The 17,755-nt window shown below is 48.8% G+C and overlaps 1 protein-coding gene across 9 annotated transcripts in view; it reads left to right on the forward strand.

Moving 5' to 3' along the window:
* Positions 1–17,755, forward strand: part of LOC119390967 (lysophospholipid acyltransferase 5) — a 129,518-nt gene that overhangs the window by 11,917 nt on the left and 99,846 nt on the right. For all 9 annotated transcript variants that reach the window (XM_049414996.1, XM_049414995.1, XM_049414994.1 and 6 more), the window contains exons 2-5: positions 1,706–1,813; positions 5,984–6,090; positions 11,547–11,640; positions 14,293–14,330. In XM_049414996.1, the coding sequence (XP_049270953.1) occupies positions 1,706–1,813; positions 5,984–6,090; positions 11,547–11,640; positions 14,293–14,330 (347 nt within the window). The remainder of the gene's footprint in view (positions 1–1,705; positions 1,814–5,983; positions 6,091–11,546; positions 11,641–14,292; positions 14,331–17,755) is intronic.

Genomic DNA, 17,755 nt, shown 5'->3' on the forward strand with positions numbered 1-17,755 from the left:
TCCGTGCGTACAGTAATGTGCATGCATTACTGAAAAGATTATCACTGGAAAAGAGCGTAAGCTTATTTTGTAGACTCTTCAACCCTCCAGAAATGCAGGCAGAGAGGCAGTAAAGATTCTGGCTGTGCCAGACACTTCTCAGAATCGTGCCATCTGGTGAGACATTTACAGTGAGGAAGCACATTTCACTTGGGAAAAAGCCTGTCTGCCGTATAGTTTTGTGGCAGAGGGCCATTTGAGCTGCTTCTGCCAGTTGCTCTTTTGACCATGGCAGTGATGCTACCGCTGCGCCAATTGCGCCAGACTGCGCCAAAGTGCCCTGGCTGCTACAACCTGCTACATTTCCTCAAAATTTGGCGATTCTGCGCCAAGCCTGCGCCAAAGGGGTGTACTCTGACTTTCAGAAAATGAAACTAACTACATAAAGTTCCCCTATTGAGAGCGACATCGCGCTGTACGCGGACGTTCTCCATGAGAGTGATGAAAATGGAGACAAAATATATCAATATGGTGTTGTCAAGCGGACGAAGGAACTGCGTTTTGTGTTTTTTTTTGTAATCAAAGCATCAACTGTAGGCAACATGGCGTAGCAGCAGTCAAGCGACATGCAGCCATGAAACGGCACATTGATGCTACCAGTCGTCATTGAGACGCTTCAGGTGGACTGCAGCGGCCGAAAACGATCCAGCCGACTTTGGAATTCGGCAGTCCATGGAACGTTTTGCAGTGTGACCGCGTGACAAACGCAGAAACTCTGTGCTTGGCATGACTCTCAAGGGCATCCCATACTCGTGGGCCGACACAGCAACTGCCTTGTTTCCCAAAATATTTGGAGATTCCGAAACAGCGAAGCAGTTTAGTTGTAAGAGGTTCAAGGCATCCTACATAGTTAGTGATGGCCTCGGGCCATATTTCAAGAAACTTGTGCTTGACGAGCTGAACAAGCAGGATGTGGTTTTTTCTGTTAGCATTGACGAGACCCCTCTTCCTGAACAGAGGTGCCAACAACTTGATGTTATAGTTAGGCATTTCTCCAACAAAATGCAGCGAGTTGTGGAACACCTACAGTCTTTCCGGCTGGGCTCTGCGACTTCGGAAATTTTGGCTAGTGAAGTGCGGAGAGCAGTGATGGACCTGCCGCAGAAAAATGTCATTTGAATTTCTACGGATGGCCCTAATGCAGTGAAAAGCTTCAGAAAAAAGATGCAGGAAGCATACCCTGACATCATAGATGTAGGAGAGTGCTGCTTGCACAAAGTGCACAACTCATTTGCCCGCGGCTTGAGTGCTGTTGGCCCGGATGTCGACGCTGCTGTGGTTGATGTTTATTACTTTTTTAAGAATTTTTCGGCTCAGAATGAATTGTTGAAGGCAGAGCACCTGCTCCAAAAGCTAGTTTTGCTGCTCCAAAACGCAATTTTGCCTGCTCCAAAAGCTGCTCCAAAGTGGCCTAAGCCAGTAGCATCACTGCCATGGTGAAATGCCGAGGTTGTAGGACATTAAGTGTGTTTCTATATGTGCTCACTGCACGCATTTTCATGGGCAGTATAAAAAGGTCATAACTGCCAAAAATGAGTGAAGCCTGGTTGTTCTAGGGCTTTGGTGCAGCAGTTATTCTCAGCATTCTTCGTAATGACAGTCAAGAAAGTGCTGTTATCGGTGAAGGAGGGCAGTTTGAGGCTTACTATGATGTGTGTGTGTGTAGGCTACCCACTGGCGCTGATCCACCGGAATTTCCTGCTGGGCAAGAGTCCCAATGCACAGCACTTCTACTTTGCTGCCTGTGGCCTGGTGCTCTGCTGCTTCAACTATGGTGAGTGTTGTGGACATAAGAGAGTTCTGAAATGTCTGTGCAGTGACGAGAACCATCAAGCCTCTTATTGGCCGAGTATCAAGCTCTGAGTTAGTGTGTAAAGCAACTAGGGATCGGCTGGGCATGTGGGCTGCTTGCACAACATATGGACGCATGACGTGTGAGGGTCTTGCTGATGCCTTGTACCTAATGGTGCATCCAGACGACGGGCCAAACATCTCTTTTGGCCCGCGGCCTCGCCATCACGTGACCCTCCACTTTCGGTTGGGCGAGGCCGCGGACGGCCAGGGGAGGGAGGGCGTGAGAAATCCCGAAAACATTTTCACGGGCCGCCCGTACCAGCCCTCGACGGCGGGCCGTGATGGCCGCGCGCTCGCGGGGGTTGTGTGTCAACAAAACTGGGTTTTTTATTATCCTTTTTTAGCAGCTGGGCACGCCGGCGGCTATTCGAACATGTGTTTCTGTTTGAAAACGAGCGCGCGGGATCATTCGCGTCGTTTTTACAGCCCAGTACTTGTTCTGCCGTGCTTGTGTAAAGATGACTACGTGGAGTGACGATGCAACGTTAAACTTTCTCGCATTGGTGGAGCAGTTCCCTACACTTTTGAACTAATATATCTGCAGATCCCCGTCGTCCTCAACCGATAGCCATAGCAGCCAGGGATTTCTTTCGCGCAACCTCCATGTTCAAACTGAGAACTTCCGTAGCGGTACGTCCTTTCCTCTTAGCTTTTGTGTTGTCACCTGGTATCAGTTAGGTCTTTCGCGCGTCTCGCGCAGTTCTTCTCAGTGCATTTCCTTCCGTCACTGCATTTTTTTCTTGTTCGCATGCGAAGCCCTCCCGACTTTCGCCTGTGGGCAATGCCTGTTTCTAATTTTCCGGAGCTTCCTATCCTCGTTTTTCTAGCTCCGTAGCCTCTGCTGCTCTCCCCTCTGCTTCTTGTGACCTCTGTCAGCGACTACCACACGCCAACCCTTTGACTGACGCCACCAACCTCTTGGGAGGCCACACACCGTGCTCTGCCCGCTTTTACACACGTTTGTTGATGTTGTGCGTTTGCTTATTTTGTCAATTTTTCTTTTGCACGATCACTCCGCGCTTTATTTGTATGTTTCTTTCGCAAAATAGGCTTTCTGTTTCTGCCAGCTCTGTGTGTACTGCGCGAATGGACAAAGGCTGAGTGGAGCCTGGGGTCTTGAGGCGTGAGAGGCATGCGCACCGCACGTGTGAAATTCACTGTCGCAACGCCGCCCACCAAGCTGCGTCGTGAGGCTTGAACTAGCCTCGGCCCATGCATCTCCCTCTCGTTTTGGTTCTCGCGTGTGTACAGCGCAAGCGGCCGGGCCCCTTGCAGCCCCGGCATCACGTGACTCAGCCGCCCGCGGCGGGCGGCGGTTTGCCCCGTCATCTGGATGCACCTTAAGTTACATGTGGCTACTTCAAAGATTTAGCCATAGAAGAATAGTGGGGACGGGCCAGATGATGCCGTACGGATGTGATGAGGGAGGCGGGGCAACCACTGGAAGCCAGGTCGTGCCGCATGTTCTTGATGTTCGAGTTGCGGTCTTCTTCGTTCAAGCACTTGCCTTCTGTGCGTCGCACCAACGTGGACACCACAGACCACTTGTGGGTAGTTGGATGCGCAAAATCAAAATGCAGGTAGCGACCCATGTGCGTGGGTTTTCTGTACACCACCAATGCCAACCTGTTATCAATCCGCTTGATAAGAATATCGAGGAAGGGCAACTGGCCATTCACTTCTTCCACGGTGAACTGGATCGAGCTCTCTATTCTGTGAAAGGGCCCCTAAACCACCTCCGATATTTTTTCAAACATTTCAAGTAAACAGGCGCATTGTGTGCAGAATGCTGTCACGATCATCGATGCCACACGTGGCAGCGCTGCGAGCCGCGGCCATGCCACGAATTCCAAGAAACAATTTCTTCTCCTCTCCGGGCCCTTCCGATCTGCCTAGTGACATGTGTGACGTCAGCGTGTTGAATCTGTGATGCAGTATGCAGGCGATGCTGCGATTGGTCTAACAAGAACCTATGACTTCCGGTTAGTCTGCAAGCAGCTGCCCGCGCTCCTTGCTGTTCTTCGTCGGGTTGCCCGTGTGTGCGCGCTTGCAAATTGGCAACTGCAGCCCATGACACAACTGCCAAATTGCTAGCGTACCAGCACAGTCACGCCTAGTGGTCTGTTAAGCTGTGCGGACTGAATCCGACAGTGTCTTGCGACGGCTTTCACACATCAGTGTGCGGTTGCAAAGCGCCGACTAGAAAAAAGAAAAGAAGCGACACGTGTCGCCGTACGGGTCCATACCGGCACAATTCGTATGGGTCCATACCGGCACAATTCGTACAAGCACGGGCCGGCACAGCAACAACAGCGGTTAGCCGAGAAGCACGGAGTTCACGGAGTTGCGGCAGCCAGAAGTGCCCGCTCTTTCGAAGAGCGTGTCAGCGATGACGGTATGTCACGTGAGATTGGGAGGGGCACTCGGCGAGGAGGGCGAAGCGGCTTTGGGAGAGGAGACCAGCTGACGAGCGGAGGGTAGCGAAGGAAAGAGTGAAACGAGCGATCGTGTTTAGATCATCAAACGCGTGTAACTCCGCTATTATGGCACCATTTTGAAAAATTCTCACGGCTGCGTCTTCGTTGTAGACTCGTGCACAATTGTCACACCACAACTAAATTTCGACCTCTGGGTGGTTTAGGGCATAGAGTTTCCTAAAATTAACTAGAGGGGACTCTGGCGCTGCGATCGTTCAGCCACCATGGGAATGATGGGTAGTACACAGATTTGCCTAGTCTTCGTACTTGCGGGCTTCGAACGCACTTGTGGCTGTGTTTATTGCTGTGTTTTGGTTTTGTTTTGAATAAAAGACTGGATCGTTGTGAACTTCGCGGCCAGATTTGGATTGGTGAGCCTCAAAAAGTTAAAGTGGTGAAGTGGAACTGCTGAACGTTTGCTGAACTTTGTTTTGCAACAAAGCGGATGCAGGCAACGTGGAGCCAAACGGAGCCAAAAGAACGAAGTTTAGACAAATCTGTGTACTACCCATCATTCCCATGCTGGCTGAAGCGCCATGTGTTTCAGCTCCCATAGATACTAGCGCCACAGTTCCCTCTAGTAAGTATTGCAGGAAACTCTATGGTTTAGGGGCCCTTTAAGTTGAGGTACTAAACTGTCCAAGCACTCTTTAATGATTCAAAAGCAGTCATCCACATAGACTTTTGGTGGCGGCGTAGACGAGGCGAGTCCTTGGCCTTCAATGAATTCCATTGCTAAATTAGCCTGCTTAGATTGGGTACATCAAACGGGTACCTTTCAGGCAGTGATGTAAGAGATGCCAACGCCTTGGTACGTACAGTTACGGCCAGTGCGATTTATACACTAGTGAAGAGGGACATTGCACAGAAAACAAAAAACAAAAGAGCTTCGGTTTCAAATAGCACTAAAGCTTCCATGGGTGGAACTGAAAATTTTGAGCAGAGAGTGAAGCAGCACCACTTTGACGTGAAGAAAAATAATGTTGCGCCCAACACATTAGCCAAAGATGCAGCCATGACTAACCACCCAATCAGTAGGGACAATGCAGACATCGTCGACAAAGAAAGGAGTTTGGCTTTTTGGCTTCACCTTGAATAACTGATTATCCTGAGGGCACCCTCACGTAGTGATGGAAACTCTCCACACCTGTATGTGCGGTGCTTATGTGACAGTTTGAATTGTGTCTTACCGCACTTACTTACTGCTCATCTTCATTGGGAACAAGGTTCCCGTGTAGAAACAAAAATGTCTTTGTTTTGTTTTTATATGTAATTGGCATTTAATTTCATCTGCTTACAAGTATAGTCATTGCAACTCGTCACTTCCACCCTGTTTCGAGCAATCAAAATGCGACACATTTTTCTTATGTGTACTGATCTGCAGGACTGGTAGCGTATGCATTGCTTATCAAAGCTACAGCTGTTTGCTATCGTTATTCCACATTGGCTTGTAGACAACGACTACTGCCCAAGTGGCACTTAGTGCCCATTTTCATCTGTACTAGTTCAGTGTCCTTGCTCTGCCTCTGTTGTTTTTTTGTGTTTGTGCACTAGTAGTGACAGTGTTCCCCGTACGAGGGCATCTGCATATATGAGGCAATGGTTACGTGCAGGTGTGGCAGTGTACCACTCGTTGCTCAACATCCTGCTAGTCTATGCTGTGCTCAAACTGGCCGGTGGCACACGCGCTTCGGTCGCCTTCAGCTTCATCTTCTGCATGGTGAGTGTCTGTTGCCTCTCTCTTTTCTCAACGGGGCAAGTTTCATTTTGGAATGTATTGCAACCACGTCTGACCACGTGTTTGGTGTGAATAATTTTTGCAGTAATTAATATCGCGTGCCCCTTGAGGCTGACGTTAAATTTAAAGGCTCTGACAACCGATTTTTCCTGACCAAGTTTTTTTCGGCGCAACAGAAAACTCGCCCTTCGTAGTGTTTGTAGCTGCAGCCGTTGATCCCCAAAGCGTGTGGTTATTTATAAGCAGTACTTTTTTTGATCTGGAAAGCCTCTAAAGTGCACGTAGGCGTTCTTCAGCAACGCTCTGAAGTGATAGCAATGCCAATAGCCCTCCTCACATTACACTCGAGGTTCTTCATTCACGGGAGTGAGTGGAACTGTGGTTAACCTCCTTCATGTTGACATTTTCAACTGTTCTTGAATATAAAAGCAGATAGAATAAGTTTTCCAAATGCTCGTCACCCTTTACCACCTCACGAGCCAGGCACTTGTGGCCTCCGCGATTAGCACCGGCAAGATGTTGCCGGAGCCAATCTTGGAGGCTGCGAGGCGCTCTTTGTACTTCTCCAACTCGACGGCAGGTGCCGCAAGGCCCTCAGCCAACAATGTTATGCTGCTGCTCGGATGAGCGTCAGATCAGAGATGTCAAGCAAAGGTGGCGCAACTGTTCTGCTCAGTACAGACGAAGGCACACCTGCACGTTTTAAGTTGTGTGCTGCATCCAACGCTGATAGTAACAGTGTACACCAGTAAAAGGTCACATGGTTGCCAACAACTGTACCTTCACTTTCTTGCCGAGAGGTGCCAAAAGAAGTTTTGAGTGGAGAAATAAAAATATAAAGCCACATTTAACAAAAAAAACTGTTCATTTAAGACAATACTATCCATCTTTCCACTACTAGGGTTATCTCAGTTTGTGTTCTGAGCGGTTGTCTGCCCCTTTAAAGGAAAGTATATGGTGCGACTGTCTGTGCTGCACATAGACATGTTACAGTCGAGGACCGATAATTCGGACTCCACGGGGAACGTAAATAGTCCGAATTATCGAATGTCCGAAAAAACGAATGCGTCAGAAAAAAAATTACACCATCTCCCGCTAAAGGGGACCATGAGGCGATGCGAAGCCGGAGCACTTGCACGATCGTGTTCCGTTGGCGTTCGTTGGGCATGCTACCGACCTCGCGTCGTGGAACGCGAAGAGGGGCGCTACGCGCGTCGTATCTTCCATCTAGCCTGGCCGTTAATTCTCACAGGGCGATCGGGGAACGCGGTCGACAGGCGGGCGAGAGGGGGGCAGCGTAGGAGAGGAGAGAGAAGGGGAGGGGACGCGCATGCGCTCGAGCTCATCACGGCGTTGCGCAGGAGAGAATTTTGGCATGTCTAGCCCGCGTTTCAGAGGAAGAGTGGAAAGGGGGAGGGGAGAGGGTGAGTGGAGAGGGAAATGGGAGAGGGGTAGAGGACATGGGGAATGGTGAGGGGCAGTGGAGAGTAGGTGTGTGGAAAGGGTATGCGCATGCGCAGTAAGGGTGGTCACGCCGCACACCACCACCACCGGATTGAGCTCCGCCTTAAGATACTTCGCATCTAAAAAATACTTTTATTGACACTTTAGGGTTTGGGGGCCGAAAAAAGTTGTCAATGCATTGCTGCCCGCACTTCCGCTTACGTGCAACTAAGTCCGCCTGTATCTCCGCCAGTGTGATGTGATCGCTGTACGATGGCGAGCTGGTTTCGTTCGTGAAGGCAACGCGTCTGTGCGGCGCACTTAGCGGTCACACAAAGAGGCAGCATGAATGGCGGTGCGGCGCGTTTGGGTTCTCGCCTATTAAATGCGTGCACTACGCATGCAACTGCACCAGGCCACATGCACTATCGAACAGTTGACTGAAGATGCTTATCGTAAGGCTTGTCAGCGATTGAGCTGTACTGGCGCGTTTGCCACCTACCGCGATCACTCCTCCATGCATTTCCGCTGCTTATCCATAAGACATCGCCGCACGGCGCCGTGATAGCGGCCCCGTTGAATTTCCGGTCCGCTTCACCCCATAACACGTCGGCATCGGGACAAAGCTGACTTTCGGACTCTGCTATTGTCGCAAACAGGTCGACTCGTGAAAGCGCTGGTTCGAACCTACGAGATGATAGACGCGGCAGAGGTGGGGGCTTCAATTATTGCCTTTCGGACCTGCAATTTGGGCAGAAAGTCCGAAAAATCGGACGCCGAAGAGTTTTAGCGTCCGAAATTTCCGACGTTCTTGACCATTGACGTTTATGGGGCTGGTGACGGTGCCGCGAAAGCGTCCGAATTTTCGAGCATGTCCGGAAAATCGGCAGTTGACGGTATCTGCCGCGTTTCGTTGTCGTCGGCGTGGCCTTCGGCGTTGGCTGTGAGGGCACCGTTGGCGCCATTTAACTCAGATCTTTGGAGACAGCAGAGCGTAAAATAAAGCAAGTCTCAAAATAAAAATGAACGCACGCGCAGATTGCTTTACCGCAGACATATTCGACAGAATGGCGGCGATAGCAGCGCAGCGCGGGGATACAGGAACCGGAATGTAGGATGTTCGCGATGTCGATAGGATTTCCCACAGTTGACCAGTGCCTCCAAGATTGGCATTTCAAATCACAAATCTGAGGCATAAAGTAGCGATCGAAATAGAGCCTCATAGATCACCAATTAGCTTTTGTTTTGATCTCTGAGGCCATACTTTGTATGGTATGGGTGCCGGAGAAGATAATGGCTGGCGATTCAGCGTGTGCGACAGTCTCGGACAGGGTCCGGATTATCGAATGTAGATCTCGCAGCTGTCCAAAATATCGGTCAGCTTTACACATTACTTCTATGGGATCAACGGCGGTGCCGCGCGACTGTCCGAATTACTGAGCATGTCCGAATTATCGGTGTCCGATTTATCGGTCGGTGACTGTAGTTACACATTGAAATCATGAGCACTTTCTAGAATCGGCACTGGGCATCTTCCCACCACTTCGACTCTCTCCTAATGTGGTCTCCAGCGCTTTGTAATAACATCTGAGAAACCTTTGAGCAGGCAGTGTTGCTGGAGCCAGTGTTTTACCGACCGTTCCTTAGAGTGGTGCCCCATGCCTGCTACAAGAAGACCACTTGTTAACAAGAGAGCAACTTGTCCTGGGAACAGAAACAAATGCAAATGTTGCACCGCCATGTTTTAGGAATATGGCACCTGGTTTTTAATTTCCTATTCAGGGAACTATGGTTGCAAATGCCGTGGCCTTTTGTTGACTAGCCATTTCATTTATTCTTCGCGGTGGCTGAAAATCAAGACTCAATGCTGGGAAGTTTTCCTTCTTGTCAGCAACAGCAGCAACAGCATTCGTACTGCTGCACAACAAATTATGCATGGAAAGTATGCAAGCACCTGCTCCTTTGTGTAGTTTACAAAAAGCTTTGTGCATTTGTGTTCTGTCAGTATTAAAAAAAATAATTGCACTGCGTGTGCTGGATTGTGCTCAAACACTGAAGTTTATAGAGCAGCATCCTGCCTTTCCCGTTGCTGAGCGCTGCCATCTTGCAATGGTTTGAAAGCTCAAAATTTTCGCATTTCTATTCCCATGCTCCTTACGTACGATTGCTACATAGGAAAACTGCAACAAGAAAGGCCGGTCTGACAGAATTTGTGATGTGTGCGGACCTCAAATGGGCCATTGTTGCGGTAGTTTGTGCACAGGTGTGGCTTACGTAGGTTGGCCAACTCACTCAGGCAGACTCGGATCGAGCCGCGAGTCTGAGTCCGAGTGAGTCCGGTGGAGGAAAACTTTTTTAAGTCTGTGTCACGTGAGCCCAAAGGTCAAAATATATTTCTTGAGTGTGTTTGAGTGAGCCCCACGTTTTTTGCTGACCCATGGTGGCTGATACTACCAGCGGAGGCCTTGCTTTGTACAAGAACTTTGTTGATCTGCTGCTTCTTCGTTGGATTTGTTTGTGATACACGAACAGCTCAGCGGTGCGTCAGTGCTGCTTTTGAAATGCTAGAAATCGTAGCTGCCCACTGATCGCAAAGGACTGCCTTTATCTGATCATACGGGGACGGAAAGGAGGTACTTATTGTAAGGTTCACGCAAGCTGGCGATCACAGTGGGCCGAAGGTGTTGAGCGTGTCGTTCAGTACTGTGCCTCGTTAACAATTCAGCGACGATGTGCTCATTGGCACTCGTTCCTGCTTTGTGTGCCCTGCTTTGAGACCCGGTGTATCCAGTGTTGCCAACAGAAAAGCAGTTTGGAGAGGTGTCCAGTTTGTGTCTACTGGCAGCTCAAGTGCGTACTTCGATAGTCTTTAATGTCATAAAGCTAGGTTGTCGCCTGCTCCGAAAGTTGGAAAGTCTGCTCCAAATCTGTGTTTTTCCTGCTCCAAGTAGCCAACTGTCTGTTTCACCGCTGCTTCTTCCAAGTGGGCTTTTATTAGGTCTGCCGTATGAGTTTGAAATTGCACCATTCATATATGCAATTTCTCTTGACTCTGAACACAATTGAAAGCAGACACCAAACACGAAAGTTCATAAAATAAAAGAAGTTTTGGCTCCCGCACTGGAGCCTTCTTCACAGTGAAGACAAAGGCGGAAATGGTTTGGTTACGTTTGCTTGAAAATGTGACGCGGGCAACGTGTGGGAAGCTGCTGTCATTGCGATTAGGTGTGTGTGCCGAGAAGTACAGTTCTTTTCTCTTTCCATTTCTCTCTCCATGGTGAGTTGCTTCTGCTTTTTCGGAGCATTCGACGGTACCTTCTCTTGATTCTATGCATATTGTGATCTCGCAAAAAGTTTGTCAGTGACGGTGGGCTTTAGTAGGGCAGCGTGTAGAAGAATAGGCATCTGCCGGTGAACACAAGTGGTTTTTACAGTTGTAGACAAATGAAATACGAACAAGTTAGGGTTAACTAAAACGCGTGTTTTTGTCCTTTTTATCGCCACTACATGCAATATCAGTATGATATCAGCTTGCTCGCTTAATTTCGGTAACCACATAATTAGCAGTGTAGTATAGTGCTGTACAGTTATCACTTGCGAAACGCATTCTAACTTGCAATTCCTTGTTCTCGTTTCATTTGTCCACGACTGTACATGTGTGAGTTTGTGACTGGGCACAGAGTTCTGCAGCCTCCTTGTGATGTGCCACTGACTAATTGTGCCATAATTGCATGCAAGAATTGTACGAATAGTGCCACTGGCATATCTCTCTGCCACTACGTTTCCAGTATACAGCAATGATCATTTCCAGCATAAAACTTGGTAAACACAATTGTGACTGCTGATAAGAACGTTCTGATAAAGGGTTTTCTGCATTACCACTGAAGACGGGTAATCTTTACACGAAGTGCCTGACCAAGAAAATGGCTGGTCATATTGTAGATGCGACACAGTGAGTTAGTAGTGCAGGCTGTAGAGCATCTGCTGTTGTGCAGGGCTACCTGGTTCTCGGCTACTACCACACAGCCACCAAGGACTACGACATCACGTGGACCATGCCCCACTGCATCCTCTCCCTACGGCTCATCGGTCAGTCTGGCACTCAATCTGGTGGTGCCCTAAACTCTTTTTTAGAAGAACTTGTTGCTGGGCGAGTTGGTGCATGTTCGTGGTGGGAATCGTTGCGCATTCAATCGGACGAACACAGGAAGGAAGGACAGAGTAAACGGAAAGAGTAAACGGAAACGTTTACTCTGTCCTTCCTTCCTGTGTTCGTCCGATTGAATGCGCAACGATTCCCACCCTAAGCTCATCGGGACATAGTTTGGTTCATGCCATTCCTGCAACGTGGCCTGCCTAGGAAGTTGATCTCACAGTAGAAAGCATACTGCTGCGCATGAGTTAGCTAGCAGATACATGGGCCCTTTCATAGGTTGTTGCTCCAAATGATTGTTAGGCTGAGTTCAGCAGAGGTAGAGTACACACAAGCACTTTCAGTTATGATTGCCTCCTTTCAGGAGCTTGCCCAAAGGACCCATTTGCAATAAATATATTTGATCCCAATTGCGGTACTTACGTAATGCTTAGAAGCGATGAGATACACAATTTCTGTCTGCAGAAAGAAGAGACACACATAAACATGAGGCAGTGGAGACATTTTAAATCATCTTGATGCAACAATGACCGTTGTGGGAGACAGAAAGAACAGCTTTCTTCTCTATACTCGAGGTGGGACTCGTAGGCCGATTGCCGCAATTTGATTTAAAAAATGCAAATTCCTACATCGAACTGCACCAAAAGCGGAAAAGTGACCAAAATAGTGCCGCCCTGTGCTAGAATGGCGGCCATCCCCATACTGCTCCTTCCTGTGCAGAGGCGCTGGCGTGGCATGCCTGCTTTGACGATGCCTCCGCCCGGTAGTGCAAGTCCGGGAGCGAGGTCTTCCAGGCAACTACGGGTCCTAAACCTTTTGAGGTCTTCCAGGGTATCCTGCAGGTCTTAAATGATACCTTGGCTCAGATGCCCACCTTGTCGTGCTTCCCGGCCTCGCTCAGCAGGTCGCCGGTGAGGTGCAGCTGCCAACTTGCAGGGTTTCATTTCAAGAAGGTTGGCCAGCCAGCCCAGATGTGCAGTTTACGAGACGGTGCAGCAGACGCTTGACATCCCACGTGCAAGTCCTAGCTCCTTTTTTTTTTTTTTGTCGGCTGGCCCACTTTCTTAGATGCCTCCATGCTCTCTCTCCTACAAGCCTGTCTTGTTCTTTTATTCGTTTTCCTCAGGGACGTCCTCTTCCTTGTCGTAATGATCTCCATTTGAAATGGCATCATTGTCATTATCACCACCTTTGCCATTGTCGTCATCGGTGCCCTACTTGTACAAAGTCATTGGACTTTGTCTCAGCATCCTCTTACTCCCCATACATTTCAGCATCTTCCTCCTATCTTCTGCACTTTGCTGCTACCTCGCCCTTAGAGTCTTCTTCCTTCTGGCTCTTGGCCTTCTCCTCGTACTCTTGCTTATTCCTCGTCATCTTCTCATCAGCTTCCTCTTTTTTTCCCTCGTCTGTCTCCTTTTCCTCCTCCTTGTCCTTGACTTCATCGCATAACATGTAACTGTCCTCGGAGCCGTTCTTGCCGCTGGTACGAGAACTGCCATGGCCATCTGCGCCATCCAGCATTGATTGGGCCGACTCTACGCTCGTGCTGTTGCCCAACTGAGGTGAGCCGCGGTGCGCCTTGGTCACTTGAGCTTGCTCACCTGGGTGCGCACGTGGTTTCAGATGTGGCAGCGGTACAGCTCTTGCCTGTGCACTGCCAGTGCTGCGTGACAAGGTTGCTCTGGATAAGGAACAACTTGCCTCAGTACTCGCACAACTTGGGCTTCGGGGATGCCGCGGAAGGCTGGCGTACCTTGGCAAGGCTTGACAGTGCGGACGATTTTGTGGGAGTTTAAGCTCCCAGCGTCTGGCGCTGCAACATTGACGAAAGCCCCGCTGGCACCCACGGAATAGCACGAACAAGCTAGGACCGCATTCCCTTTTGTAGTTGCCAGGTCACTAACGGACACATTTGGTGCTTGCTATTAGGTTACTAAAATGGCTAGTGGAGACCTTCTTGTGCTGCTTGCCATTGTGCATTCATGTGGGATGTTTGTCGAGAAAATATTGATTGAAATGTTCAGTAAACCATTTGCAAAAATTTGCTTTCTTGTAAGGTTTGTTTTAAAACAAAAAACTAAATATGCTAATTTGCAGACTGCTTTTTTCACTCCTAGTGCATTCCCTTCTAGTCAGTAACCTCGACCAAAGACCAGTTGAACGAATTGTTTGCATTCAACTCTGATCCTTGCCTTTCATTTCTGCCTTTTTCTTTTGTTGTCACAGTGCTGAACCTCTTACGTTTTACATTTTCATGCAGATTAGTTGGTTCATAGTGAACTGTTGACACGCTGCACAAGCAGAAAGACAGAACAGAGCGCAGAAAACTGCGCTGTGTTCTGCCTTCCTTTCTGCTTTTGCAGAACGTCAATCTCCTTGTCATTTTGCTTAGTGTGATTACACTCGTGCAGTTATTTTGAAAGTCCTTTACTGGAATGGGGAGAGATGGAAACACACTAGTCTATGGATGAGAGGGTTCGGGGTAGGATAACACACCTGGCCGGAAAGTGTAGCGTTGCTTGTTGGAAGTGCTTGGAGGATGTATTTCAGTGTCTCTGAATTGTCTTGCTTTCTCGTGCTTGCAGGCCTGGTGTTTGACGTCTACGACGGCACAAAGAACCCTGTGAGTGTGGCGCATGACCAGCTTCTCAGTGTTGCATGACCTCTTTTGTTAGCATTGCATTGCTCAGGGGTGGTACAGCTGCACCTCTTGCACCATAGGGCTACTCTTATAACTTCCCAACTATGCTTCGGCTTCATCTTCAATTTTTGATGGAACCTATAGATGGGACATTCCGGATGAAACTAAAGGCAGCAAAAGTAGGCCTAACATCTGACCACACCGCACTGACTGGTGGTGGTATTACTGTGTTCCCTGCCTGCCAGGTAGCCACTGACTTCATGCACACATATGCCACTGGCGATGCCAGGAGTGTCGAGAATTGGCCCACACGAGTGAATTACGATGGGCACAGAGTGGGCCACCTCTGCCAGACAGCGTCATTTTAATCGCGCCCTCTCAATTCACAGCATCCTGTTTACTTTCATGCCTGCCCATTGGCGCTGATAGTGCAGGGGCGTGGGCGTTGCGCCTAGTTCCATCGCTCACTGCCAGTTGGCAGAGCTAACCCAGAATAGAAAGACCGAATGCTCTACTGTGGCATTCTCGGTAGCATAACTGTAGATCGCTCTTTTTTTTCTGCGCCGCTCAAGGAGGAGCAAGCACATGCTTGCTCCTCCTCCACCCACTTTCGAAGTGCGTCTCCAGTTAAGCCTAGCTTCTCGCTGGCACTTACCAAATCTTTCAAATCAATGTTTTTTATTTAGAGCAACTGAACGCTACAATCAGCCTTGTCCTGTCGTGGACGCCATTGTGATGAGAAAAGTGCAGTTTTTAAGATATGGATGGGAACGCTGATGCACCAATCGACGAGGCTGTTTGCAGGTTTTGAAACGCCACTTTATGCACACATGGAAAAGCAAGCACACACACACAAAGAGCACACAACGCGAACACAGTGAAAGCAAGAACGAGCTAAAGCATCTCTTTACTTAATAAGACAGTCAGGTGGTCCGCCGCAGGCTTATCGACTAGATGAATGGTTGGGCTGCAAGAGCGAGGCGAGGAGACGCACGCTAACAAGTGGAGCGATGGCCTAGTAGAGGTCGGCGTTGGCTTGCGAAGGCTGTCGAAGACACGAGAGCCTTGATGCGACGCATTGGAGGCGGAGAGTGCACATGGCCAGGTGAAGCCCTTAGCTTCAACTCCTGGAACGCTTCGCAGATGTTGGACACTTGGGCCCGGTCCCCCGACTCTGTCTCACTCCGAACACCGTCTGCCCTTCACTTTTCTTCTCCTCCCCTGCATGCGACTCTGTGTTCGTGCCTCTTTAGAGCGTACATCAGCATTCTCGTCGTCTTCCACCGCCACACATACAGGCACTCTCACTCGTTGGCGCGCACACCACATGCATCTTGTATAGCTCTATCACGTACTAGGGCGTTACGATGCTCTCTTGGCTGAGTTCACGTGCCAAGAAGTGCTATATCACATTTTTGACTAAATTACATTGATCGAATGCCACGAATAAATTGCGATCTCAGCTTTCAGGAGGCGGTATACAGTCGACAATGTTTCCACTAGACAGCATTTGGAACACTGCCACATTAATTTTGTGGTTGTCGGTGGCAACTTGCACAACAAGAAAACCAATAGATTCAATTTCTTTCAGCACGCGGTGCATAACTGTGCAGTTCAGTGCTGTTCTTTGTGAAAAAAATCACTGACGATTACGATACTGCGAATTCTGAGCGCAGCTGTGTTGGTGTTTTGATTTTGTGATAGGTCGGTGTCGGTGTTTTGATTTTGCGATTTGAAAGCGACATGTATGTACGTACAGTTGCATACCACTATTTAATTGCATTGAGCATCTTCACACCCAGATGTGTCAGTGCCTGCGTGTAATCCATGTCGCCCTTTTCTTTGACAATTTCTTGCACCGCCCAGTTCGGATTGGACATATCTCGGTTGGCCTTATTTACATATTCCACCACGTAAGCGGCACATGCATACGTGTCAAGCACTATCTGAACATCCATGTCTGAATCTAGGATGGACGCCACTCATGGGTTAAAGTAATTCACCCACTTTTGCTGCACGGTGTGGATGGGACGAGGAGTACCCGCTCAGTGAACCGAAATGTACTCTGCCTTGTTCGTGACGTGCGAATGTTCCCAGAACTGTGCCATTGAATCATAGTTAGTCGTTTCCAGGGCCTGGTGCATGGCTTGGTACTTGTTTCAGAGGCTCTCAATGTGTTTCTTCTGCACGGTGATGCCGCTCAATGCAGGAACAGGCGCCTAAGAGGACCTTCGACAAACACACGTCGTCTTCTTTGCTGCCCAATTCCTGTGACACATACTTCATTTTCGTTTGACACTCGCACCTGCTGTAAATGGTAGTGGGGCTCGCCCAATTCCTGTGGCATGTACTCATTCATGCGGTTACGCCGCTGACGATGACGGCACAACGCAAAAGTTAATTGCTGTGCTCTAAAAGTTAATTGCTGTGCTCTAAAAGTATGCCACCAGAATTTGAAATGGAACTGATAGTCCTATCAGTACGAAGCGCGGCAACGCATTTGCTAGCACAGGCTCATCTTTACTTTTCGATGGAAGGATGTCCCAGTAGTCTTCTTCACCGATGAAAGCGCCTTTTTGCTATATGTACAGCAACCACTGCTTTATTCTCATTGTAACTGGCGAGTGTCGCAGACCGTCTTTCCTTGGCCAAGCTTGTAAAGCCTATATGAAGATTCGAGGTAGCGCTGCAGTGTGCTTCCACTAGGCAGACGTAATATTCCTTCGCTCCTCATATGTTCATACACTCTTGTCGATATGTTGCGCATTACAGCGGCATGACGTATCGTCAGTTCTGATCAAGCCGGCTTCACTTGGCAGTAATTTTTCGCTTGCACTCGCGCTAGAAGCACCAAGATGATTTTCATCAGCCTTTTTAGAAATTTCTACAAATGCGCTGACATTGCAGTCTTCCTTCAGCCTCTGGAGTTGGTCCTTGTACTCATTCATAAACATTTTATTCTCTGTCTTTGTGATTTTAGGTGGCGTTCTCTGCGTTTCCACTTATGTCGCTCATTAACTGAAGCTGTAGATTGGTAGGAGACTTGCACTCCATGGTGGACATTAATTTTACATGGGGATAAATTAATGTCCAGTGAGCTGCTTTCAGAAGGCGATAGCAGTTCACCTACGTTAGCACTTTCATAGCTGTCATTATTTGAAAGCACCTTGTCACAACATAATTCTGGCACTTGCTCAGTATTTCCGTGTTTTCGTGTGGGAGCACAGTCCGAAGCACTGCCTTCATGTTTCCTCAGTGCTGCATCACTTCTGCTGGCTTTTCTAGGAGGTTGCTGATATGCAGGGTACTCGTTGAAAGTGGGGAGAAGCACTGTTCCAGTTTTTGTATCTTGCATCCTTCTTTGAAATCAGACGCCACAAAGTGACAGACTGTGCAGTGGCAGGAAG

The sequence above is a fragment of the Rhipicephalus sanguineus genome, chromosome 4 (genome assembly GCF_013339695.2).
Source record: "Rhipicephalus sanguineus isolate Rsan-2018 chromosome 4, BIME_Rsan_1.4, whole genome shotgun sequence".
NCBI lineage: Eukaryota > Metazoa > Arthropoda > Arachnida > Ixodida > Ixodidae > Rhipicephalus > Rhipicephalus sanguineus.